This window comes from Argiope bruennichi, chromosome 3 (assembly GCF_947563725.1).
Source record: "Argiope bruennichi chromosome 3, qqArgBrue1.1, whole genome shotgun sequence".
Taxonomy (NCBI): domain Eukaryota; kingdom Metazoa; phylum Arthropoda; class Arachnida; order Araneae; family Araneidae; genus Argiope; species Argiope bruennichi.
In genome coordinates, this window is record NC_079153.1 from 32,202,066 (window position 1) to 32,225,809 (window position 23,744).

The following is a 23,744-nucleotide window of genomic DNA, read 5'->3' on the forward strand; positions in this document are numbered from 1 at the left end:
ACATGGCATAAAAACTGATTTCTTAAAAAAAAGATACATGAGGAAAAGTGCAACCAACTCACATTTTATGTAGATGGGTCCACGTTTCTTTAGTTCGTTTTCCCTACCTACGGATAGTCGTCTTTCATGCCTCTCTTAAGCAAAAGAGAGGAATACCAGCGGTGGGATTCGAACCCGCGCCTCCGAAGAGACTGGTGCCTTAAACCAGCGCCTTAGACCGCTCAGCCACGCTACCACGTTTAGGCAATCTCAGCATCCAGATATACCATAAAAGTTCAATTCTGCATTAGAACATGGCATAAAAACTGATTTCTTAAAAAAATGATACATGAGGAAAAGTGCAACCAACTCAGATTTTATCTAGATAAATCCATTTTGCTTTATTTCGTTTTCACTACCTACGGAAAGCCGTTTTTCTGTCCTCTCTTAAGCAAAAGAGAGGAATGGCAGCGGTGGGATTCGAACCCACTTCTCCGAAGTGACTGGTCCCTTAAACCAGCGCCTTAGAGAGCTCGGCCATGCTACCACGTTTAGGCAATCTCAGCATCCAAATATACCATAAAAGTTTAATTCTGCATCAGAACATCTCATAAAAACTGATTTCTTAAAAAAATGATATATGAGGAAAAGTGCAACCAACTCACGTTTTATGTAGATAAATCCATTTTGCTTTACTGCGTTTTCACTACCTGCGGAAAGCCGTCTTTCAAGCCTGTCTTAAGCAAAAGAGATTAATGGCAGCGGTGGTATTCAAACCCACGCCTCCGAAGAGACTGGTGCCTTAAACCAGCGCCTTAGACCGCTCGGCCATGCTACCACGTTTAGGCAATCTCAGCATCCAGATATACCATAAAAGTTTAATTCTGCATTAGAACATCTCATAAAACTGATTTCTTAAAAAAATGATATATGAGGAAAAGTGCAACCAACTCACGTTTTATGTAGATAAATCCATTATTCTTTACTGCGTTTTCACTACCTACAGAAAGCCGTCTTTCAAGCCTGTCTTAAGCAAAACAGAGGAATGGCAGCGGTGGGATTCGAACCCACTTCTCCGAAGTGACTGGTCCCTTAAACCGGCGCCTTAGACCGCTCGGCCATGCTACCACGTTTAGGCAATCTCAGCATCCAGATATACCATAAAAGTTTAATTCTGCATTAGAACATCTCATAAAAACTGATTTCTTAAAAAAATGATATATGAGGAAAAGTGCAACCAACTCACGTTTTATGTAGATAAATCCATTATGCTTTACTGCGTTTTCACTACCTGCGGAAAGCCGTCTTTCAAGCCTGTGTTAAGCAAAACAGAGGAATGGCAGCGGTGGGATTCGAACCCACTTCTCCGAAGTGACTGGTGCCTTAAACCAGCGCCTTAGACCGCTCGGCCATGCTACTACGTTTAGGCAATCTCAGCATCCAGATATACCATAAAAGTTTAATTCTGCATTAGAACATCTCATAAAAACTGATTTCTTAAAAAACTGATATATGAGGAAAAGTGCAACCAACTCACGTTTTATGTAGATAAATCCATTTTGCTTTACTGCGTTTTCACTACCTGCCTAAAGCCGTCTTTCAAGCCTGTCTTAAGCAAAAGAGATTAATGGCAGCGGTGGTATTCAAACCCACGCCTCCGAAGAGACTGGTGCCTTAAACCAGCGCCTTAGACCGCTCGGCCATGCTACCACGTTTAGGCAATCTCAGCATCCAGATATACCATAAAAGTTTAATTCTGCATTAGAACATCTCATAAAAACTGATTTCTTGAAAAAATGATACATGAGGAAAAGTGAAACCAACTCACATTTTATGTAGATAGATCCACGTTTCTTTAGTTCGTTTTCACTACCTACGGAAAGCCATCTTTCAAGCATGCATATTATAAAGGATGGAGATATTATGAAGCATAAAACTGTCAAGCCGCACATGAGAGTTTTATGCTTCATTCTATAATAATATTTATTACATTCTGTAATATTTAATATAACCTTTGTTGTTCCAATGATTAACGCTAAAACTTGACTCAAATTTCTATAAGATCAGATACAAAATTTGGTTATTACTCTTTTGAGGTGCCATGTTTACATGCATGTGAACGTACAGATCAATAAATCTCCCCCCCCTCCCTTTTAGAGATTCTTACAAAATCCAGCACGAATCTGCAATTCTGATTTTAAAAATGTGCACACTAAATTTCATTCGCATAGCCCATTGAGTTTTTGAGTATCTCTTTCCCATGCATATATGCAGATAGGCATACTTTCCTTCAACGAATTTTTTCGAAATTTTAATAAAAATCTATAAATCTGGCGTTAAAACTACTTACCAAATTTCAGCGTCTTATTTAGTTTTTTGTCATATGTATAGAAAAACAGGAGGCAGAAAGTCAAATTTAAAAACAAAATTCCAAAAATGTGCTTTCCTTACTCGTGGAAATCTGAAACGTTAGGATTTGTTAAAATATAGAATTTTTTGACAACTAATAATGCTGTTTTTTTATATACTTTGTAGAAAAAAAATTTATAAGAATATTCAAAAGTATAATTATTCACTATGTAAACTGCATAGGTATTAGTAGGAAGAATTTTCAAGGAATTTGTATGATTATTGGATTAATATTATTGATTTTTTTTTTTGGAGATTTAAGATTATTTTGAAGTTATTCATGTGTTATAATATTTTTGGAAGTTATTGTGTAAAATAAAACTCTAACAATTAAAATTAAAATTCTGATTTTCAAAAAAAATTCCTCCGTGGTTCACCTCCCTCCCCCCCCCCTTTTCCGAATTTGCAAGCTGTAGGTCAAACTATTATAAGTAGATATTACAAACAAATTACAGTATCTTATCATTTCTCGATAAGAAACGAATGGAACAAAATTTGCTAATTCATTGTTAGTGGATATGATGATGTTTTGTTTATAACAGGCAAAATCCGATTTGGAAAATAAATTATTTACATTAGTATGAATCAGCTTTGTACAAGCTTGAAATAAACTCTTCACCATCTTCCTGCAACCAAAGAATAGTTTCATATCGAACATATAATAGTGTATGCATCATTTTTCATATTATATATAATACTTATACTACATAAAATAAATTCTATATTGTATGATCAGATTTTTTAACCTCTTTTAATGAAGATAATGTTGTAAAATTTAAATCTGAATCTCTTTCTATCTTACGACCAGTTAAACAAAAAATTTATGGCGAAATTTTCATGATTTTGCGTGACATTCCAAATATTATATAATAACATCATACATATATTGTATAATTGATGATAAAATAACATGCACACTTCTTGAAAAATCTGATTAATTTTGGTCTAAAGATATAGCTGTATTCATCAAATTATTCCGAAAATAGATTAAAAAAAAGTATTTTATCCTGAAACAGACTCATCTAAAATCCGTCATGTCAACTTCTGTACTAATAATAAAGATGACTGAGTGTGCGTGCATAGGTTGATGCTCTATAGACCAGACAACTTGATTCAGAGCTTCCAAACTTTATATATATATATATATATATATATATATATATATATATATATATATATATATATATATATATATATATATATATATATATATATATTGTTACGAAATTTCCGGGGTTCGTTTGGATAGTGGGAGTTATATGGTGTGGAGAACACTCAATCAGCAGGCGGCAGTAGAAAATGAAACAACGACGTTTATTTACACGAAGACACACAGGACAACACAAAGACGACAACTATATACAGCACACAATTATCTTCAGCCGATACGTGCAGACAACAGCACACAATAGACTCTAATGCAGACCGTAGCGCACAACTTAATTCAGCACTCACTTGACTCCGTCGCTGCTCCGCTAATCTCTGGAAGGGCAGTTCCTGCTGTCGCTTCCGACTACTCTTCGACTCCACTGGTTCGCAACCCAATTCACCACTGCCCTGCGGGTGCTTCCTTTTATAGGTCTCAGGAAGCGGGGCTAGAAGCCTCTCAACCAATCAGGAACGTTCGAGGCGTAACTCCATTCCTACTGGACGGATCGGGAAAATTCTCGATGTTTCGGGTATAATCTATATTGGCGCCAAAGTCGCCAAATTTGTCGCCAAGTCGCCAAATTTGTCGCCAAGTCGCCAAATGGTCGCCAAGCTCTAGGACCTCCTATGGAACCCACTATGCTGGGAAGCAGCATTGCAGGTTCGTAACAATATATATATATATATATATATATATATATATATATATATATATATATATATATATATATATATATATATATATATATATATATATATATATATATATATATATATATATATATATATATATATATATATATACTTTAAGCACTAAGTAGGAATTTAAAAAAAAATGTTATTAGAATTTTAATTAATTAAAAATAAGCGAAATTTTGAAATTTTTTCGCTATAACTTCTGAAAATATTACAGCACAAAAATGATTTTTATTCTCTCCTAAAATTCAAATATATATATATATTTTTAATCATAGAAATTTTTTTGCCTTATTATTTTTCTACTTTGAATTAATTTTTAAAAAAATATTTTAAACATATTTTGTTACAATGCATTTGATTGTTGAAGAGAAAAGTGAAATAGCTTTCACTTTTGCTTCTAGTATTTCGCGCTGGCATATTTTACACTGTTGATGATTATAATTTGAAGATTTGACATTTTTTTTGTGTTGAATAAGTTTCAGTATAAGGCATGATTTAATAAAATTGTTTGAAGTTTTGTTGTATTTACAATTAAGATTTGATTTTAGAACCAAGTGATGGCAAAAAATTCTTACAATACTTCCATTTTTGAACATTGCTGCTCTTGTCTGTGTTATAATTGATTGTATAAAGATAGTGACAGAAAATTACGGAAATGCACAGCACAATGAGCGGAAAGGTGTATGTTTCGAAAATAGTATATGCTTATCAAATCAGCGAATCGCCTAAATCATCTAGTTAATAATAAATTTAAATAAACTTAAAACATAGAACATTATCTTCAAAACTCAGGAAAAAAGAACTTTTAATCTTAATAAATTTACATTTTTTTTAATTTTATGACCTCAAATATGATAATATGTCTTTTAAATTTATAAATAGTAGTTAAATAAATAACGAAAAAAAAACTAGATTATTGGAAATTCTAAATATATTGTGAACACTTTTATTTTTCATACGTGAAATTAACATTTGCACCAAAATAGCAAAATAAATCATATTTGAATTGATTAAAAATAATTTAATCGAATTTGAATTTATTTATTCATATTTGAATGAGCATAAAAAATTATGTACATGAATTTATTTTTGAATTGTTTTCTTTTATCGGTAAAATATCCTAAATTACAATATTTCCTGTGCTAAGAATGGATTTCAGAAATATATTTCTATATTCAAGGTTTCTTTCAAACTTAATTGGATATATCCTAGCACACAATCAATACCAAGGTTACAAAGTAACTTTTGAATGGAGATTCTGCTCGCTCTACTCTCCATATCCGTTAAGATCACAGATGCTGTTCGCACATTCCAAGTACTTCCCTTTTAAGAGTTATAAATTCATCTTATCAGATTCGAATGTTATTAGGCAACAGAGTCTGGAGGCAGCACTCTGATCCAGGCTATAAAAGTCCATTTGTCCACAGCAGTGCTCTAGGGAAAAACATTATCTTCCTTTTCTGAAGGCGATGACACTTTCAAAAAGCGAATATGGGATAAAAGATTATTTTTAACTTCTTAGAATATATTAATACGATAACGTATTTTCTTAATCAAATGTCAAACGTGTCTGTGATACAACAACATTGATAATAATGTGATAACATATCAGTCACTTGAAAAAAAAACGTGCGATAAGTTTTTATTCATTGCAAACTTTATTGTTCAGAGTCGCAATCGAGATGCAGCTGTGGGAGAATGCGAACAAATGATTCGCAAGAAAAGAGAGAATTTGATGGAAAATGAAAATTCGCAGTTTATGAGTTTAAAATATTGGAAAAGAAAAATTTTCAACATGTCAACATAAATTTTTCATGGATCTGAAATTTTATTCAGCGGATTTACTTGTCTAAATAGAACACATCTGAAAGTGATGATAACTAAACATCTCTCTGCAATCTTACTTTGAAAATTTTTACTTTTATCTAGAAATATTTAACTTATTAGGAAAGAAAAATGGCTTGGAAGCTAGTAATTTGCTGTATTTTATATGCATCATTTGCAAATGCTGCCGTTGGAACTAACATTCACTCTTTGGACTTGATACCAAAAGTAGATTTTTTCCCCACAGAATTATTAGGCATCGAAGAAGAACAAGAACGTGACATCCTATTCGAAATCAACTGGACAAATGCTACAAATGAGACTTCAACGGAGTCTTCACAACCATTTCCAAAGGATTACTTTGTGACCGTCGCTTCCAGTGACTCTGGGATATTGGAAATAGTTAATTCTTCATATTCAAATTGCATCAATATAAACGATAAGCCTCACAATTTTACAATTGTTGTCAGGGGAGTGTTTTTAGGTTATACAAATGTGAAAGTAAGCTTAAAGGCAGCTACTAAAGGTTGTGGAGTCGAAGACAACGATGAATTAACCTCGATGGAAGAAGCACGTTCCCGAGATTTCGAGGTATTAGTTACTGTCATCAGACCGCCGTCAATATTGGTAAATAGTGTAACAGTTATTTTTGCTATTCTGGTTGCTTTTAATTTCATCAATATGGGTGTGCAGCTTGACATGGAGAGTATAATGCAGGTGTTAAAGAAACCTGTGGGACCAGCTATTGGTTTTGCTTGCCAGTTCTTGTTCATGCCTTTGGTGAGTGTAATTTACTTAATTAATCACTAATAAAGTTACTCACTTTAAAGTGAATATTTTAGTGAAATTGTTTTAAATTATTATAATATCTATCTCTTCTAATAATAAGGATAAGTGTGTGTGTGTGTGTGTTTTTTAGCGTTCTATAGGTCAGATCGTTTGACCTAACGTCACCAAATTTGGCGCATATATACTTTGGAAGGTGGAAACGTGCTATTAGGTGTGATTTTCAATGAAATTGTAAATAGTTTTAATTAATTAAAAAACTAAGCGAAATTTCGACGTTTTTAACACTATAACTTCGGAAAAATTTTATAGTGTAAAACTGGTTTTTATGTTAACTTAAAATACAAAATATTATCTTTTCAATGATGCTAATTTAATATTCATGTAAATTTGTTGGGCCAGATCGTTTGACTTAACGTCACCAAATTTGGCGCATATATACTTTGGAAGGTGGAAACGTGCTATTCGGTGTGATTTTCAATGAAATTGTAAACAGTTTTAATTAATTAAAAAACTAAGCGAAATTTCGACGTTTTTAACACTATAACTTCGGAAAAATTTTATAGTGTAAAACTGGTTTTTATGTTAACTTAAAATACAAAATATTATCTTTTCAATGATGCTAATTTAATATTCGTGTAAATTTGTTGGGTCAGATCGTTTGACTTAACGTCACCAAATTTGGCGCATATATACTTTGGAAGGTGGAGTCTTGCTATTCGGTGTGATTTTCAATGAAATTGTAAACAGTTTTAATTAATTAAAAAACTAAGCGAAATTTCGACGTTTTTAACACTATAACTTCGGAAAAATTTCATAGTGTAAAACTGGTTTTTATGTTAACTTAAAATACAAAATATTATCTTTTCAATGATGCTAATTTAATATTCATGTAAATTTGTTGGGTCAGATCGTTTGACTTAACGTCACCAAATTTGGCGCATATATACTTTGGAAGGTGGAGTCTTGCTATTCGGTGTGATTTTCAATGAAATTGTAAACAGTTTTAATTAATTAAAAAACTAAGCGAAATTTCGACGTTTTTAACACTATAACTTCGGAAAAATTTTATAGTGTAAAACTGGTTTTTATGTTAACTTAAAATACAAAATATTATCTTTTCAATGATGCTAATTTAATATTCATGTACATTTGTTGGGTCAGATCGTTTGACTTAACGTCACCAAATTTGGCGCATATATACTTTGGAAGGTGGAGTCTTGCTATTCGGTGTGATTTTCAATGAAATTGTAAACAGTTTTAATTAATTAAAAAACTAAGCGAAATTTCGACGTTTTTAACACTATAACTTCGGAAAAATTTTATAGTGTAAAACTGGTTTTTATGTTAACTTAAAATACAAAATATTATCTTTTCAATGATGCTAATTTAATATTCGTGTAAATTTGTTGGGTCAGATCGTTTGACTTAACGTCACCAAATTTGGCGCATATATACTTTGGAAGGTGGAAACGTGCTATTAGGTGTGATTTTCAACGAAATTTTAAATAATTTTAATTAATTAAAAAACTAAGCGAAATTTCGACGTTTTTAACACTATAACTTCGGAAAAATTTTATAGTGTAAAACTGGTTTTTATGTTAACTTAAAATGCAAAATATTATCTTTTCAATGATGCCAATTTAATATTCGTGTAAATTTGTTGGGAATTTTGGCTATGTTTTGAAACAAACGTTTATCACTTTTCCAACAATAAATTATATTGTGGCCCTGAAATTCAAACCGTTTTCATTTTTTCATTAAATCTTGTAATTTTCTTCTTTTTTTAAAAGATAGCGAAGAGAGATTTTGTTTAATAACAGAGTAGTTTACAAAGGAATGAAAATATGACTGTAAAACAGCTAAAATTAGAAAATAGATAAACCAGACATTTACGTTTTTAAAAGTTCTATATTGTAACGGGACTGGTCTCCATTAGAAAGGATTATGTACACAATGGACAGAGGATATATATGAATATATGTATTAATATAAATCAATTAAAGCGTTTCTGTTAGCAATAACTTAGATTTTCTGATAGATAGTTTCGTTACAACTGGTCAACAGAAATATATTTATATAATATAGTTTATATTAATTTGTACATTTGGCAACGATATTCAATTGATATACTATGATATTACTATGGTATTCAATTTTTTTATGATGATATTTACCAATTATTATTTGAAGAATATTCTGAATGTCAACGTAAAAATTACTTAAAACATTTAGATTAGAAATAGTTAAAACTAGTATTAATGCATTTCTATTATTATTATGAAATTATTATCTATGCATTTCAAGAAATGAAATAGCTGTTTTGAAATTTCATCACAATCAAAGTATTTATTACTTGAAACAAGTAGAAATTATCAAAAAGGTGTTAAAATTTATAAAATATTACCTAATTTTATCTTATTAATTTCATAACATGAGCTTTCCAGATTAATGAATGAGAAATTGGAAACCATTTTAGAGAATTTACCAACATTATCTTCTTGACCTAGTGTATCAAATTGATTTGAATTTTTCAACGTTTAAAGATTCTTTAATTGTACGAGAGTCTTTAAAATTCTTAATTATCTTTCTCATGGAGAGAAGAAGAGAAAAAATAAATTACTTTTAGCACTAAAAAAGAAAGCGAATTTATAATTCCAAATTATTTACAAAAATGCACATTTAATATTAACAGATTTTTACTTTTCTCTAAAATATAAGAACACATCTCAGAAACTAAGTCTTATCAATGACTCTCCGACCCGCCCGAAGACACACGGATAAAGAAAACTGAATGACCGAACCGCCGCAACTGCAACACTGGCGGGAACTGTGGTTGAGTCCTAAGGGCCATCACCGGCCACGATACAACTCTTCCCGAAGGAAGTACGTCCCGTCATGGATGGGATGAGCCAGATCCCCCACTTTTTTGTGTGCCCTCAAGGGTGGCGAGATCCAACCACCATGCTGGAAGCATCTCATCCTCCTTTCGAGGTGCCCCCCGAGGGTCTCATCTGAGAAACTAAAAATTACAATAACTTATTAATAAAATATTTAATAGAGCATTTTTTTCGTTTTTCCAATGATTACGAACCGAGCATAATGTTCTGCAATTTAGTGCAACCAGTCATTTGATTTTGCTCAGTTCAGTTCAGTTATATTAACGTCCCGTCCCAAAATAGTCTAAAGCCGCAGTCCTACGACCTGTGCGTCTACAGACATGGCACATTTTCCCCTGTTTCCCCTCTCTTGTGGTTTTCCGGGGTTCTTTGATGTCTGTGGACGCGATTCGACGTTTCCCACAAATTGTCGGTAAAATGGACATACATCAAACAACTCCGGAAAACCACAAGAGAGGGGAAAGAGGGAAAAGTGTGCCATATCTGCAGATGCACAATTGGTAGGAACGCGGCATTAAAGCTATTTTGGTACCGGCCTCGTCATTTTGAACCGTGGTCAGATGACGAGGACGACACCGCCACCACCGTTTTAGCTTCCGCACCACAGCAGCGAGATATGTTTGGCCCTGACGGATTTAGCGGGACTAGAGCCGCTTACTTGGCGGTTCTTCAATGGGATTGGATCTCAAATTTTAAACCGAGACCTTAATCCTCGACCACCGCGGCCCCATTTGATTTTGTAATATGTAATTAAATCTGTTCTACATCAAACAACAAATCATAAGCAATTTTTTAACTAATGAGAATTGTTTGAAATATTTAGTAGCAATGCAAATGAAAACAAAGAATTATATTAGTATTCGAATTTTGTGTTAAATAAGATGAAAAAAATGAGTGCCAAATAAAAGGAATCGAAAATTTGAAATATATAGAAAAGCAAAAAATTAAATGAAACACAACACACCCGGAAAAAGCAATTTTTCGTCAGAACTTTCGAAAAATAAATTAAATAATTCAAAATAAAATTTCCGTTGATACAGTATTTTATATAATGCATTTCTCAGATATTTAATACATATTTTTTTTCTTTCTGTGTTGTATAACTCTTTCGTATCTTTCTCAAACAAAGGAGCGTGGATGTTGCACGTTGAAATCCAACTTTATCTCGTTCTTTGCTGAAGGTAACAATGACGCTTTCTACTCGTTCGAGCATTCTTTGGCCTGGAGATAATAAATCACTTCTCTTTCACGTTCCGTTCCTCGACCTTCATTATTTATACACGATTTGGGATGGTCATGAAAACGGTCTCGCTAGGAGAAATCGTATTCTTTGACAGAATATTGATCATGCATTAGGGTTAAAAATAATATAAATGATTTTGAATGTAGAAACGAACAGCATTGCAAATTTTTAATTTTTTTGAAAGAGTAGATAATATATATAAGTGAAAGTGAAAATTCTTAAACAATTTATAAGTTGTTGAATTGTAAACACTTTAATGTTTTTTTTTTTTTTTCAAATTTTATTTACAAATATTATGAAGCAGCAAAAAGATTTTAGTGACGATTCCGTGATATAATGATTCATTTCTTTATTATAATCAGCGATAGTGGTCTCCCAAAAACTTTCTCGCACACTTTTTTAATAAATTTGTCATGCATTAATAGTATGCATGACAAAATTATTTTTAATTGTTCTTAGCTATTGTACGTCTTACATGGCTTTGGCGTACAACAGCTACGAAATATTAACTTTTGGCTTGAATATAACATTTTTACTCAATCTACCGTCTCACCCTTGGCGAGGTTTTTGGCGATTAATCCCTGGCATGCATTAATAGTGTGCAAAAACCGAATTTGAGTTTTAGACACGTTTTTCTCAACCGATTGAAACAATGATTTGATACAAAACTTCATTTGTAGTCACAAATTCCCGCACTAAATTCGATATATTTACGTCATTGCGTTTTTAAATTATTTTTGAAAGTATAGACTCGAAGATAGACAATCCGTAGTTGGATTTGGATCAAAACTTGATAGGTGTCTACAATATGGATGTTGAATATATGTAAATTTTATCCATCTAGCTCTCTTCGTTTTGTAATTATAGTGTTAACTTCTTCTTCTATTCGAACAGCTGGACTGACGGACCCTATCTGAACAGATAATACTCAAAATTTTATGGAAATTTGTAAATTCGGTGCAAAAACCGTATACCAAATTTTAACCGTCAAGCTCAAATTTTTTTCGAGTTATCTTTGTCACAGACAGACAGATGGACATTTTCCAAAAACGCGTTTTTGGAAAAGGAAATATAAAACGGAGAAGGATCTAAAGGAGAGTCAAAGAGGATCAAGGCTCTGGAATGGAAATTAAAGGAAATCTAAAACGTGAAACGTAAATTGTGAAAATCTCGATTCCGAATTCTTTTTTGACGATTACTATACTTTCTCTGTACTACGTATACAAGAAAATAAAAATGCCTGTTTCCACCGATTGGAAAAATTATTTAGTCTTTAGCCTTGTCACTACTAGTGAACGAAAATATCATGAACGTTTTAAATCATTTTATTTGATTCCAGTTGTTAGTCGCAATGTTTGATTAAATTTTCTGCCGTTCTTTCAAAAATATTAATAACTTAAGGTTACGCTTATATTAGGTTAAATGTTATCCGCAATTGGAAGCCTCACTTGATTCATCATGTCCAACAGTCAACAATGACAAAAATGGTCCCATTAGAATTATTGCTTGCCATTATCCAAGAAAATTATCTGACAATAAATTGTCAACAGACGATAAATGGATTTAACATAAAATCTGCTTAGTGGGAAAATTAACTTTGAATGATTTTTTAAAGAAATCGTTTGCGCAACTTATATTCTCATTTAAGTAATAAAAGTGCTATTGACAAAAGAATTTTGTGTATTATAATAACTAAAACATTTTTTACATTAAAAATAATATACGTAATTTTTAAAAAAAATGTGTTATTTTAACTGCGTATTGGCATTTTGTCAATACCATTAAATGTATTTTTATTTTCTCGCATTTAATGTTTACATCAGTGAGTCATCAACAGCTGATTTGATGCATGATTGTTGCTATCTTTTTTGTTAGCGTTTCAAATTTTAATCCAAATACTGAAACATGAGGAAGATGTCATTGAAAGTTTCAGGATAGACAATCAAATTAACATTTTTAAAAATTAATTAAAGGTATAAAAATAGTTTCATTTGAACAACATTAAATTTATCATCTAGAACACAAATTTCCTTTGCTTCTTAAAAGAGTTAAAATAAAAAAAAAATGAAAAAGAAGAAAATTAAGAAATAAGGTCCAAAATAGTCGTACATACAAATAAAATTCCCATTTATTCATCAAACTTGAAATTTTATATTTTTAGAAGAATATTTCATTATCCTTGCTTCATATTTATTTAATTTGATTGTAAAATTATGCTGATAATGTAATGAAATATCAAATGAATTTTTTAAAAAATATTCTTTGCAAAATTTGTCTTTTTATAAAAATTTATTTTTATAAATTTTTTTTTATCTAAATCAAAAATGCCAAGTTCAAACTCCTAACAACACAAGGTCTAAATTCATGTGATTCGAAAATAAAAAGGAATTTCCATTCTTTTGTAGAAACAATAGTTTATTTAAAAAAATATTTAAGTATTGCAAAGATAATAATTCACATGTTCAGTTTTATGATGATTAGAATCTCTGCTCTGCCATCATTTCTCCCTTTCTTTGAAGGATAACTTAAGCCCGCTATGATTCATTTCAAAGATTATCGAAGATAAATATCAATAATAGTGCATCTGGCGGGAGATTGATTTCCTTTAATAAGTGAAAACCATTACTTTCTCCGATAATAATTTTCACAAACCAATTTTCACAGTATTTTCAAACTTGGCAGGCAAATATTTGTAAAATTCAGGTTTACCAATTTCTCTGAACTTTCTTTCGGATCTGAATAGTATCGGATATCAAGGTTCTACATTTGCATGTGGTTAGGTACAGATTTTATCTAATTACGCCACTTTGCATAACAAAGTTTGAATTAAGCTCTTAAACTTTAGTAATTGTAAGAAAAATTTTCTTTAGAAAATTGCATTTATATCCTTTTACTTTCCCAGATATTTTCACATTACGATATTAAATGATCGAGATTAATTTTGCTTAGGAGAAAATAATTGTTTTTGTTCGATACCAAAAATATTCTCTTAAACATTTTTTCCAATTCATAGTATCTCATATCAAGTTATATCTATTATCACCATTATTCAAAACGTCATATTAACAATTTACTAAAATCTGATTATAATTTGATTGATGAAAAATATTAATGCAAAATGTTTGTATAAGATACCAATATCTGTTCTAATATTTTTTTATATGTGAGTGTTCTATGTTAACATAAAAGGCGTTATGACACAGGTGGTTTCAAAAGTTACCTCAAAGCGGTGTTATTTATATTATTTCTCCCAAATTTTAGCCCCAGCTCCTTCTGTTAATCATTTCCTTTTCATTTTGTGCAGGCCTCTTTTGGCATCAGCCATCTCCTGTTCGATGACAACAGTCTGAGGTTGGGGCTATTCACGCTGGGATGTTCTCCAGGAGGGTCCATGAGCAATTTCTGGACGTTGCTCTTCGATGGTGATGTTAACCTCAGTGTCACCATGACTTTTATCAGCACAGTGGCAGCTCTAGGTTAGTTAATCTATGTATTTTTTTTTCAGTCCGTCCTTCTTATTATGAGTAGCAGAAATAATTTTTTTGGCTGTTCAATAAAAACATGCCCTTATCAACTAGAAAAATGATAAAATAAATTAATAAAAATTTACCAAATAGTTACCATTTTTCATTGTTCCCTTTGTTTTTCAGTGTTTATGATACATTTATTTTAAATTGTTAAATAATGTTTTTATGTAATGATTCTAAATATAATAACATGCATATTGTCATAAAAAAATATTGCGAGTTCTCTATCAACTGTTATTTTTTGAATCCGTACAATCCGATTATGTAAAATCAATCATCGTGATTATTCATGATATATAGTTTCTATTCTCAGCGCATCACGGTTATTTTAAAATAAGCAATAAAATTACTGATCCTCTATGGGGGGGGGGTCAGTATTTAGTATGAATAAATGAATAAGCAAAAATATTGTAATATTCAAAAACAATATTTCATTTCAATTAGTATCATCAAAGTAATAGAAAATATGATCACTATTTTAAACGGTTAATGCTTTTTACTGAAGAAAACAAGAACACAGGAAATATATATTTAAGCATGATGCTGTTTTCAAATCTCTAATCCTAGCTGTGATTATTTCACTACACGAGAGAGTACTTTAAATTCTTCCGATTATACCTAGCAATCAGAATTAGTTCAGAGACGTCAGCCTTGAAGAGTTGGACAGGAGCTCCAAGAAAACCGCAACTGGAATTCTTTACGTAGAATTTCTCTACAAATGTCCATGTACCATACATAGGTTTAAAAGATCATTTCAACAATAAGATATGCCCTTCTTCATGTATAATAAATTTCTTCTTCATCATTGAAGTCTGACTTATAAAAATCATCATAATCACTTTTGTTAATCAAGAAATAAGACGATTCAATTATCCAAATGGACTGATGCATTAAAACCCATCGCACCCATATAGCCCAATAACTATTTTCTAAATCATTAAAGATAGGAATGTATTACCATAGTAGGAAATGTTTTTAAGTTAAGTAAAAAATTATATTTTATATTATTTTTGTGACTAAACGTACAGCTAACCAAACTACAAATTCTAAATTTTTACATAGGTGCTCTATCCTATTAGTTATACTTAGTGAAATATGCTTCACACATTATAATTTTAAACAAAAAAATTATTTTACAATTAAAACTAACCGAGTTATGAAGTTTTGAAGATAACTATGATTTTCTCCTAAGCAGCTTCATCCAGGTAAGTCCAATAAATGGTATTCCTGGGACAATGGAGAAACATCTGCTTAAAACTGGTCAGCAACAAACTTCCGACAGAACTCCATCTCAAACCATAAGTCTAAACGTTTCTGATAATGAGATTCTTATTTTTTTGTTTCAAATATGATATGGTGAGGTTTTTGCGTTAAGAATACCAGTTGTTTTAGGTGAAAATTCCAAATAAAAAATATCATCCAAGTTTGCGTTACCTTGTGAGATGAATACTTTAAAAAAAAATTTAAAAATCGTATTGAAATGTACATTTTTTGCCATTATGTACATCAGTGTGTAATTTAAGTGAAGTTATTTTGAATAATGATAAAGAATGTTTCGAACTAAAATTTTGGACATCAACGCTTATGATCCTATGTATGAAACGGAAGCTACAAAATTTCTGCCAACAATCATTACATAAAACCATTCATATTTTCGACAAATTTTTTTCAAGCAAATTTTATCACTCGCTCATTGATGCGTTTATTTTGATTCGTGTAGATAAGTTCCAAAATGTGCGCTGATACCGTCATAATGATCATTTATCCCCGCACTATGAATTGCAAATAATGATTGACAGATAAAACTGGAAAAAAGCTGATTTTTCAATTTTGGAGCCACTTTGAAAAAGATAATTGGTTTTTTTTTTATCTTGATAAAAATAGCAAAATAATTATTGATGCAAAAACAAACGAATTTATCTCTATGGTTCATTGACCAATGCAAGAGCTTTCAACTATTTTAAATCGTATCATATTAAATAAATATTAATATAAAATGCAAATTTCTTAAAAGAATTGCTCAATTATTAGACGGTTTTCTTTCATGCAAAAATGACAGGTTTTCCGATGGACTTTAATGGGAATGCAATATTGCCATTACAGATTCTAATGTAAATCCAAATCTTTGATTATTATTGGCCAACAAAATATTAAATAAGCCTAACTCAGATGAGAGTAATATGATTAAAACTTCTCGCAGTATTTTTGAATGGTCGTTGAATAACATTATTTCCCAAACATCAGTAAAAGTTTAAATAAAATCTTTGAAATGTGAGCTTCAGAATACAATTTGAAATATAATTAAAAGAAATATTAATTTATTATATTTAAGAACCGAAAATGCATTCTATTTTACCCAAATCCTTCCCTTATTGTACTCGGAGTATTTAATAAATTTAGACATGGCTTTCGATTCTAATACATCATTTCTTTCTTACATAAAATGAAATTAAACAGAGGATATGTAAAATTTATCTGAAATGAGTAAAATTTTAAAAGCAATTTGGGGGATTTGGCCACAAGACGTCAAAGAAATTAACTTAATCATTTTTGAGAAAATCCTATTTTATGCCAAAAAAATTTGGTGCAAAGACTTTACTAAAATTAATAACAAATTATGGCATAGTTCAAAGGCAGATTTTATAGTCAGTAAATGAATTATATGGCATAATTTCAAACGAAACCATACAGGTGCTCAGTGGATTCATTCCAATCGTCATAAAGAAGGAAGCGGAAATGGCAAAGTTAATCAGCTGAAAAAGACTTTCAGAAAGCTTTCGCGTATCTCTTTTAAACGTGCTTCTGTTTTATAGCTTTTTTTTTTTTCTTTTGGCGAATGTATTATTTTTTGGGCGCTTTCTTCCTGGCCGATTGAAACCAAATTTTGAGGCAGAAAACTATAATTGTAGTCACAAAATCACATACTAAATTTCATATATTTAACTCACTGTTCTTACACGCTTTTAAAAGTACAGACCGAACGATGGAGTTTTGACGGATTAGGTACCAAAATTAACATATACTTATATTTTGGATGCTAATTTATGTATTAAATTTTATTTAATTAGTTCTTTACTTTTTGTACTTAACGTGTAATATCGTGTCATTTCTTAATTATTTTTTTTAATGTAATCGAATAACCGGGCAGATAGACTTCCTCTGAATGGATTTCGCTCAAAATCTGGTAGAAATTAACAAATTTCTTCTAAAGTCCATATATCAACTTTCATCCATTTAGTTCAATGCAGTTTTGAGTTATTTTGTTCACAAAAAAATTAATTAAAAAATATGCTTATCACAATCAGGGAGATCTGAAACGTGGAGACTTATCAAAAACTCTTATTCGGATTTTTTTGACGATTAAGATTTTTTTTTCTTTGCTATTTCGTATACGAGAAAGTAAAAAAAAATATCGAAACAAAAGGAAATAAATTGCTACTGAATTACGAAATACTAAATAATCTCATAACCATGCCATTACCGTATTCACCAGTTATGTCCGGAGCTTAAGAACCTTGAGTTCAAGCTCTCCGTGACAGTCCCCTCAAATCGGCAAATCAGATTTCGAAATTTTGAGTATAAGGAATGGATCGGACCTTCGAATTTAATCATAATCAAAGGACATTTTTTTTTATGAAGAGTAAAATTCTGTTAATACCATTTATATAGATATTGCAGGACAAAATAACAGGAGTTGTCCGTGCCTTTGTCCTTCATTGAAAAAAAACAAGAAATAGATGAAAAATACTTAAATTAGGCGACTAATTACACTGCATTACTGTAGAGAAAAATTGCAGTTAGGTAAGCAGTTGAATATATTGTACAAGAACAAGATAAAAGATGTTAAATTTATCTGAGATTCCAGATCATTTGATTTTGAATAATATGCCTTTTCGGAACATAAGAAATATATTAATGAAGCAGAATGAATGAGTGGAATGTATTAAATGTATCAATTGAAATTTTCGGGATGAAAGCGCATGTGGTGTTTGTTGGAAATGAGACAGAATACAGGCAAGCAAAAATTACTAGAAAAGAGGATTTAATTGACATTAAATTCAATAAACCGGGCATTCGAATTAATATTGAAGACAAAGTAAAAATGATGAATTCATGCAAAATAAAGGGCAGGTATCTATTGAAGGCTGGTAGCCAAACTACTTTGAAAATGTTAACCCAAAGGAAATTGTTCTTTAACCAGATTCTCACTGGCTATGATGCTTTAAAGCTCATCAGCTGAGATCTTTCTGGCAAGGATGATAAGGGTTCCGATGAGAAAACAGTGAGCATAATTCCACCTACTATCAAAAAGAGTGAGTTTGGGATTAATCCGCAGGAACAGGAACTGTATGGAACTGAAAATGAAAATCTTATTGAAATTCCATTTTATCATGAACTTTGCATGGCGATTGTTCAGAACCATTGACCAAAGAACTGAACAATGCTAAACCAACATCAACTATGGACATTTTTTCTCACGTCCTCCATTTTTTTACTTAAATATTTCAAGTATTTTTATTTTTTAATCAATTCGTCATGGTTAGTATTTTATCTAAAACTACTCCTTTTTTTATGACTGTCACGTATAGATAATTTTAATGGAACTGCAGGTGGGATTGAGGACTCTTTGTGAGTGGGTCGATGTAGATCTTTCGGTTGGTTGTCATTTTACCGTTTAGCATTGCGGTATGAAACGGCTGTGATCCTCGGTTTCGCCCTTTAATGACCCACTTTTTTTTTCTTAGTTCCTTCCTACCAGTGGATTTTTTGGCGGCTTCCCATCTTTTCCCGTTGGCTTTGGCTTGTGTCGGAATGTGGACCTTATATATCTCTTTGATATTATTTATTTGGAGTTTTGCTTGATTATATGAATTAGTAAAAAAAAGTGCTCTAATACCTTAACACGCAGTTAATAATTCTCAGATTATGATCCAGTTTTTCTGCACCATTACATTTTCGTTTCACTTTTAGTCGTATTATAAAGCATGCCATTCTGTACATAAGCTTTTTTTTTTTCATATAGTGGATAAACGTTTGGAACTCAATTTTTCTGCCACAAAGTTGCCTGAAGTCCTCCGAATCAAAAAGATGTATATTCAAGCATTCATATAACTATGATTGCTATTACCTTATTCTGCTTTAAACGATACGATTTTTTATTTGTTTGATGACAAATGCTGTTCATGAATTGAATGATTTTATATTGACCCTAAAGACATAAAAATTAATCGCCGAATTTAAAATCTTGAATTATTTTGTAAATCTCCATTTAACTTCAAATATTAATATAACTGCTAATTTCTTAATAAGAAAAATACTCCTTCAAATATTTTTCAGTGCAATTTTAAAGGCATACTTTCTATGAATAGCCCATTTTTTTAAAATTTTTTTTTTACTCAATGCATACATTGCCTTTCATATAATGCGATTTATCTTTTCCTTTTTATTGCTTTGTACCCATATCTTTTATTGCTGATAGTATCTGGTATTTTTTTACTTTTCGAAAGTTTTTAAAACTGCAGTTCTTTATTTTATATGAATCCAGGAATATTTGATATTTCTTTTCTAGGAACAGCTTGAAATATACATAGTATGGAAACTAGTTACATAGTATAGACTCATAGCTTGCATACACCTACTCAGACGCTTTAATTTTGGAATATAACTTTCTTAATCTTATCTTTAAAATATTTTAACCTGCTATAGAAAAAAAAATGTACATTTCCTGAAAGGCTCAGTTCTGATTCATATATATATATATAATACTCAAGAAATAAACTTTATTAATATTTCTTTTCTTCCTTTATAAAGACGCGTCTGAAAAATATTTTGTATTGCTATCATTTAGAAACACTTTGTTGAAAGATTTGGTTGCAAATTACAAAATACTGTAATTAAGATGTTGAAATAATAAAATAAAGATAAATTTTGAAATTTGTAATTATGTAAAAATTTATTTTAATTTTTCCCCTCGATGAATATATTGATTTCTCTCCCAGATATACAGCTGAAAAGATTCGAGCCTACAGGAGCAAGAGTATAGAAAAAGTGATAAAAGTGGAAGTGGTAATATTGAATCTAATTTGCTGACTAAGCATCCTAGAGAGACCTACAACCAAGTCCTACTCAGGCGAATGTCCTTGTAAAGTGAAAATAATGAAGAAATTATTAATTCCCTTCATAATTTTTTTTCAGGCTAGCATTCCAAAATGGATAGGGTCAATTTTCCTCCTCCTAGGCCTATTAATTAAATTTTCGCACTAAGTCATGATGTGTGCATGATAATTTTGTAAAAATAAATTCATCAAGCAAATCCTATTCCAGGTTATTATTTTAAAAAATCTACATAATGGATTAAATGCATCAGCAGGAAAATAAAACAAAGTTCCGTTAACTTATGACGGACCATGCGTCTTCTCGTCTTTATCTGTCTGTCCTCTTTCATCTCCTTCCCTTTCTTGGTTTCCTCCCCTCGAATATCAAGTGACATTTCTCCTGCTAGCTATAATAGTTTGCACCTCTGTCGTTGGGGGTGGGGGTGGAGGAGTGGTGCCTAAGCCACGTTCCTATGGCCCATTGCCTTTACGGATATCGTCATAAATCTGCCATTTGACCCAGTGTAGGACCACTCTTACCTGTGGATGTCGGTTGGGAGCTTCCGGCAAAATTTCGATAAAATGAAGATACGGTAAAGAGCCCCGGAATACCACAAGAGGGGAAAGAGGGCAAAATGCTCTGGACGCTAGGCACGCATGGACCATGGGAACGAGGGTTCTAAGTATATTTAACTTAAATATGCAACAACTTGTTTGGAGAAAAGATTTATTACAAATATTAAACCAATACGTTTATTAGTGTTGCAGCATACAATAGATTATAAGTAAATAAAACATAAATAATTTTAGTAACTATAACATTTTTGTGCTTTCAGGTATGATGCCGCTATGGATCTTCACTTTAGGAGCTTCCCTATTTCGAGAAAAAGAAGCTTCTATACCTTACATGAACATGGTAGGATCTCTGCTCGGTCTAACATTTCCCATCATCATAGGGTTGCTGATCAAAAAGTACTCGCCAAAACTGACAAGAATTTCCCTGAAGATCATCAAACCCTTTACCATCATCATCGTTCTATTTGGCATCACTTTCGCTTCTTATGTCAACAGATTCGTCTACTACCTGTTCACTTGGCAAGTGGTTGTGGCTGGTCTCAGCATCGCTTGGGGCGGTTATTGCTTTGGCGCCCTGGTGTCGTGGATATTTCGTTTGGACAGAGCACAGATAATTGCCATCTCTATCGAGACAGCTTTCCAAAACCCCGCGGTTGCTTTTGTCCTGCTACTACTGACGCTGCCACAGCCTGGTGCAGACTTGGCGTCGGTTCCTATCGTTGCGCAACTAATGTTGACCGGAATTCCAATGTGGGTAGTACTGTTGGGAATTAAGATTTACAAGAAAATCAATAGATATAATGAAAGGGGAAGTACTGGTCAAATAGCGAAACCTCAGATAGATACTGTGCAGAATACATACTTAGCAGTAGAGACAAATCCACCTGAAGAGAAAGTTTATTATGAATCGAGGGCGAATAAGGTAGGTATAGAACGATACTCGATTCAGTCATGATCATTTGAGGTTTGCTGATTAGTGCCTTTTCGAATTCCGAGTAGCACTGATACTTCTGACACAGAATGAATGCATCATACAATTAATTCAAGGCAAATTGAACCGATGTCAATTCACAAATCAACCAAGTTTGCCGGATAATGTATTTTTGAATCAAATGTTATTGTCTTATTTGATCAAAATTTCATTTTCAACTAGTATTTGTTTTTCTAATATATGCAAACTTGACTCAAAAGACATCTATTGCACACGTGAACGGATGAAAGACAATAACTGATACATCTGTGATGTGTATTGTAAATAACAAAACTAGATGTATTGATCAATATATTGTCAATAGAATACCTTTATGATGAAATGAACTTACTTAATGATGAACATTATGAAATGAACTTAATGATTTTATAACTTACGAATTATATAACGTTTAATTGTTGAGCAGCTAATTTAATAAGCTAAAGAGTTACAGTTAATTACATATATCCTCATTAAAAAAGTGGATAGCAAAATGTATATCACATTATAATGAAGATGTCAGATATCTTGAGAAATTTAAGCAAATAAATGATGTAATTAAAGGTTCTGTTGCATCCTCGTTTAACTGAAGAGTTGATGAAACAATTCATTATATAATAATAAATTAATAATCCTGGACGGTCCGCTGCTGTTTCAATTTTTTGTATGTTTCTCATGTTACGAAAAGTATAAATTCTTATCACTAAGAAAGGATCTTTCAATAAAAGAACTTCATGACTTATTAGAAGTTTCATGTGAGATTATTTAATTTTTGTTAACAGTTATTTTGTTGTTTAAGTATGTTGATTCTTTTTTTAGATATGATATTCTCATTACTTCCCATTCATATCATTATCACATAGAATCAAATTGCAAAGTTATGAAAAGTAAATAAAAAATTAAAACCGACAAATTTGTGACACTTTTTTTTCCTATTTACAAACAAATGAAAGAAGAACAAAATTAATGGAGAAGAGATTCGAATTTCTAGTTCTAAGCATCGTAGTATTGTAATATTTTGGTTTAATTCATATATTTTAATTTTATTTTTGAAATTTACTTTTTATTGCTTGATTTATGAATTTACTTTACTTCCCAATTAGATGAAATATCCTTTTTTGAGACTTTTGCTGCTAGTTTAATTCCTATAATAATTTTAGTTTCATTTTAGATATTGAAGTGTTTCTACGTATTTTTGCATTTTCAATTACTTGATTCGAGACTAAAATTCCGTAATTCGACGCATGTGTCAGACACGTCATTATATAAGAAAGTTTTAATTATGTAACAGTGACAAAGCGCACATCGAAAAGTGGAATTAATACCATCCAGTGATGATTGTATTTTAAATAGAGCACACGGATTCATTGGTGCTAAACCTCCGAGACATTGCACTTAGTTTGATTTTTACACCTGATAAAAACCATAGAGTTTAGATTGTGCGACAGTTTATTGACCAATTTGAAAGGGAATATTGTATTAGTAGTATGATATACAACTCATGCATTCCTCCAGTTATTCTTTCGCTTTAGCATTCATTCCCACATTCATACATAAGAAAAATAAAAGAAAGCATATCAATGCGTG

The 23,744-nt window shown here is 31.4% G+C and overlaps 1 protein-coding gene across 1 annotated transcript; it reads left to right on the forward strand.

Annotated features, from left to right (window-relative positions):
* The first annotated feature begins 5,681 nt into the window (after nucleotides 1-5,681).
* On the forward strand, nucleotides 5,682-22,899 carry LOC129964209 (hepatic sodium/bile acid cotransporter-like). The gene is made up of 3 exons (XM_056078928.1): nucleotides 5,682-6,840; nucleotides 14,294-14,465; nucleotides 21,448-22,899. The coding sequence occupies exons 1-3, from the start codon at nucleotides 6,193-6,195 to the stop codon at nucleotides 22,140-22,142; spliced, it is 1,515 nt and encodes a 504-aa protein (XP_055934903.1). The 5' UTR covers nucleotides 5,682-6,192; the 3' UTR covers nucleotides 22,143-22,899.
* The last annotated feature ends 845 nt before the right edge of the window (nucleotides 22,900-23,744 follow it).

Bases quoted from the DNA above. Each gene is read 5' to 3' on its own strand.
- LOC129964209 (XM_056078928.1), top strand. From the start codon at position 6,193: ATGGCTTGGAAGCTAGTAATTTGCTGTATTTTATATGCATCATTTGCA. The intron at 6,841-14,293 runs GTGAGTGTAATT...CATTTTGTGCAG, and splicing joins AGTTCTTGTTCATGCCTTTG to GCCTCTTTTGGCATCAGCCA. The intron at 14,466-21,447 runs GTTAGTTAATCT...TTGTGCTTTCAG, and splicing joins CAGCACAGTGGCAGCTCTAG to GTATGATGCCGCTATGGATC.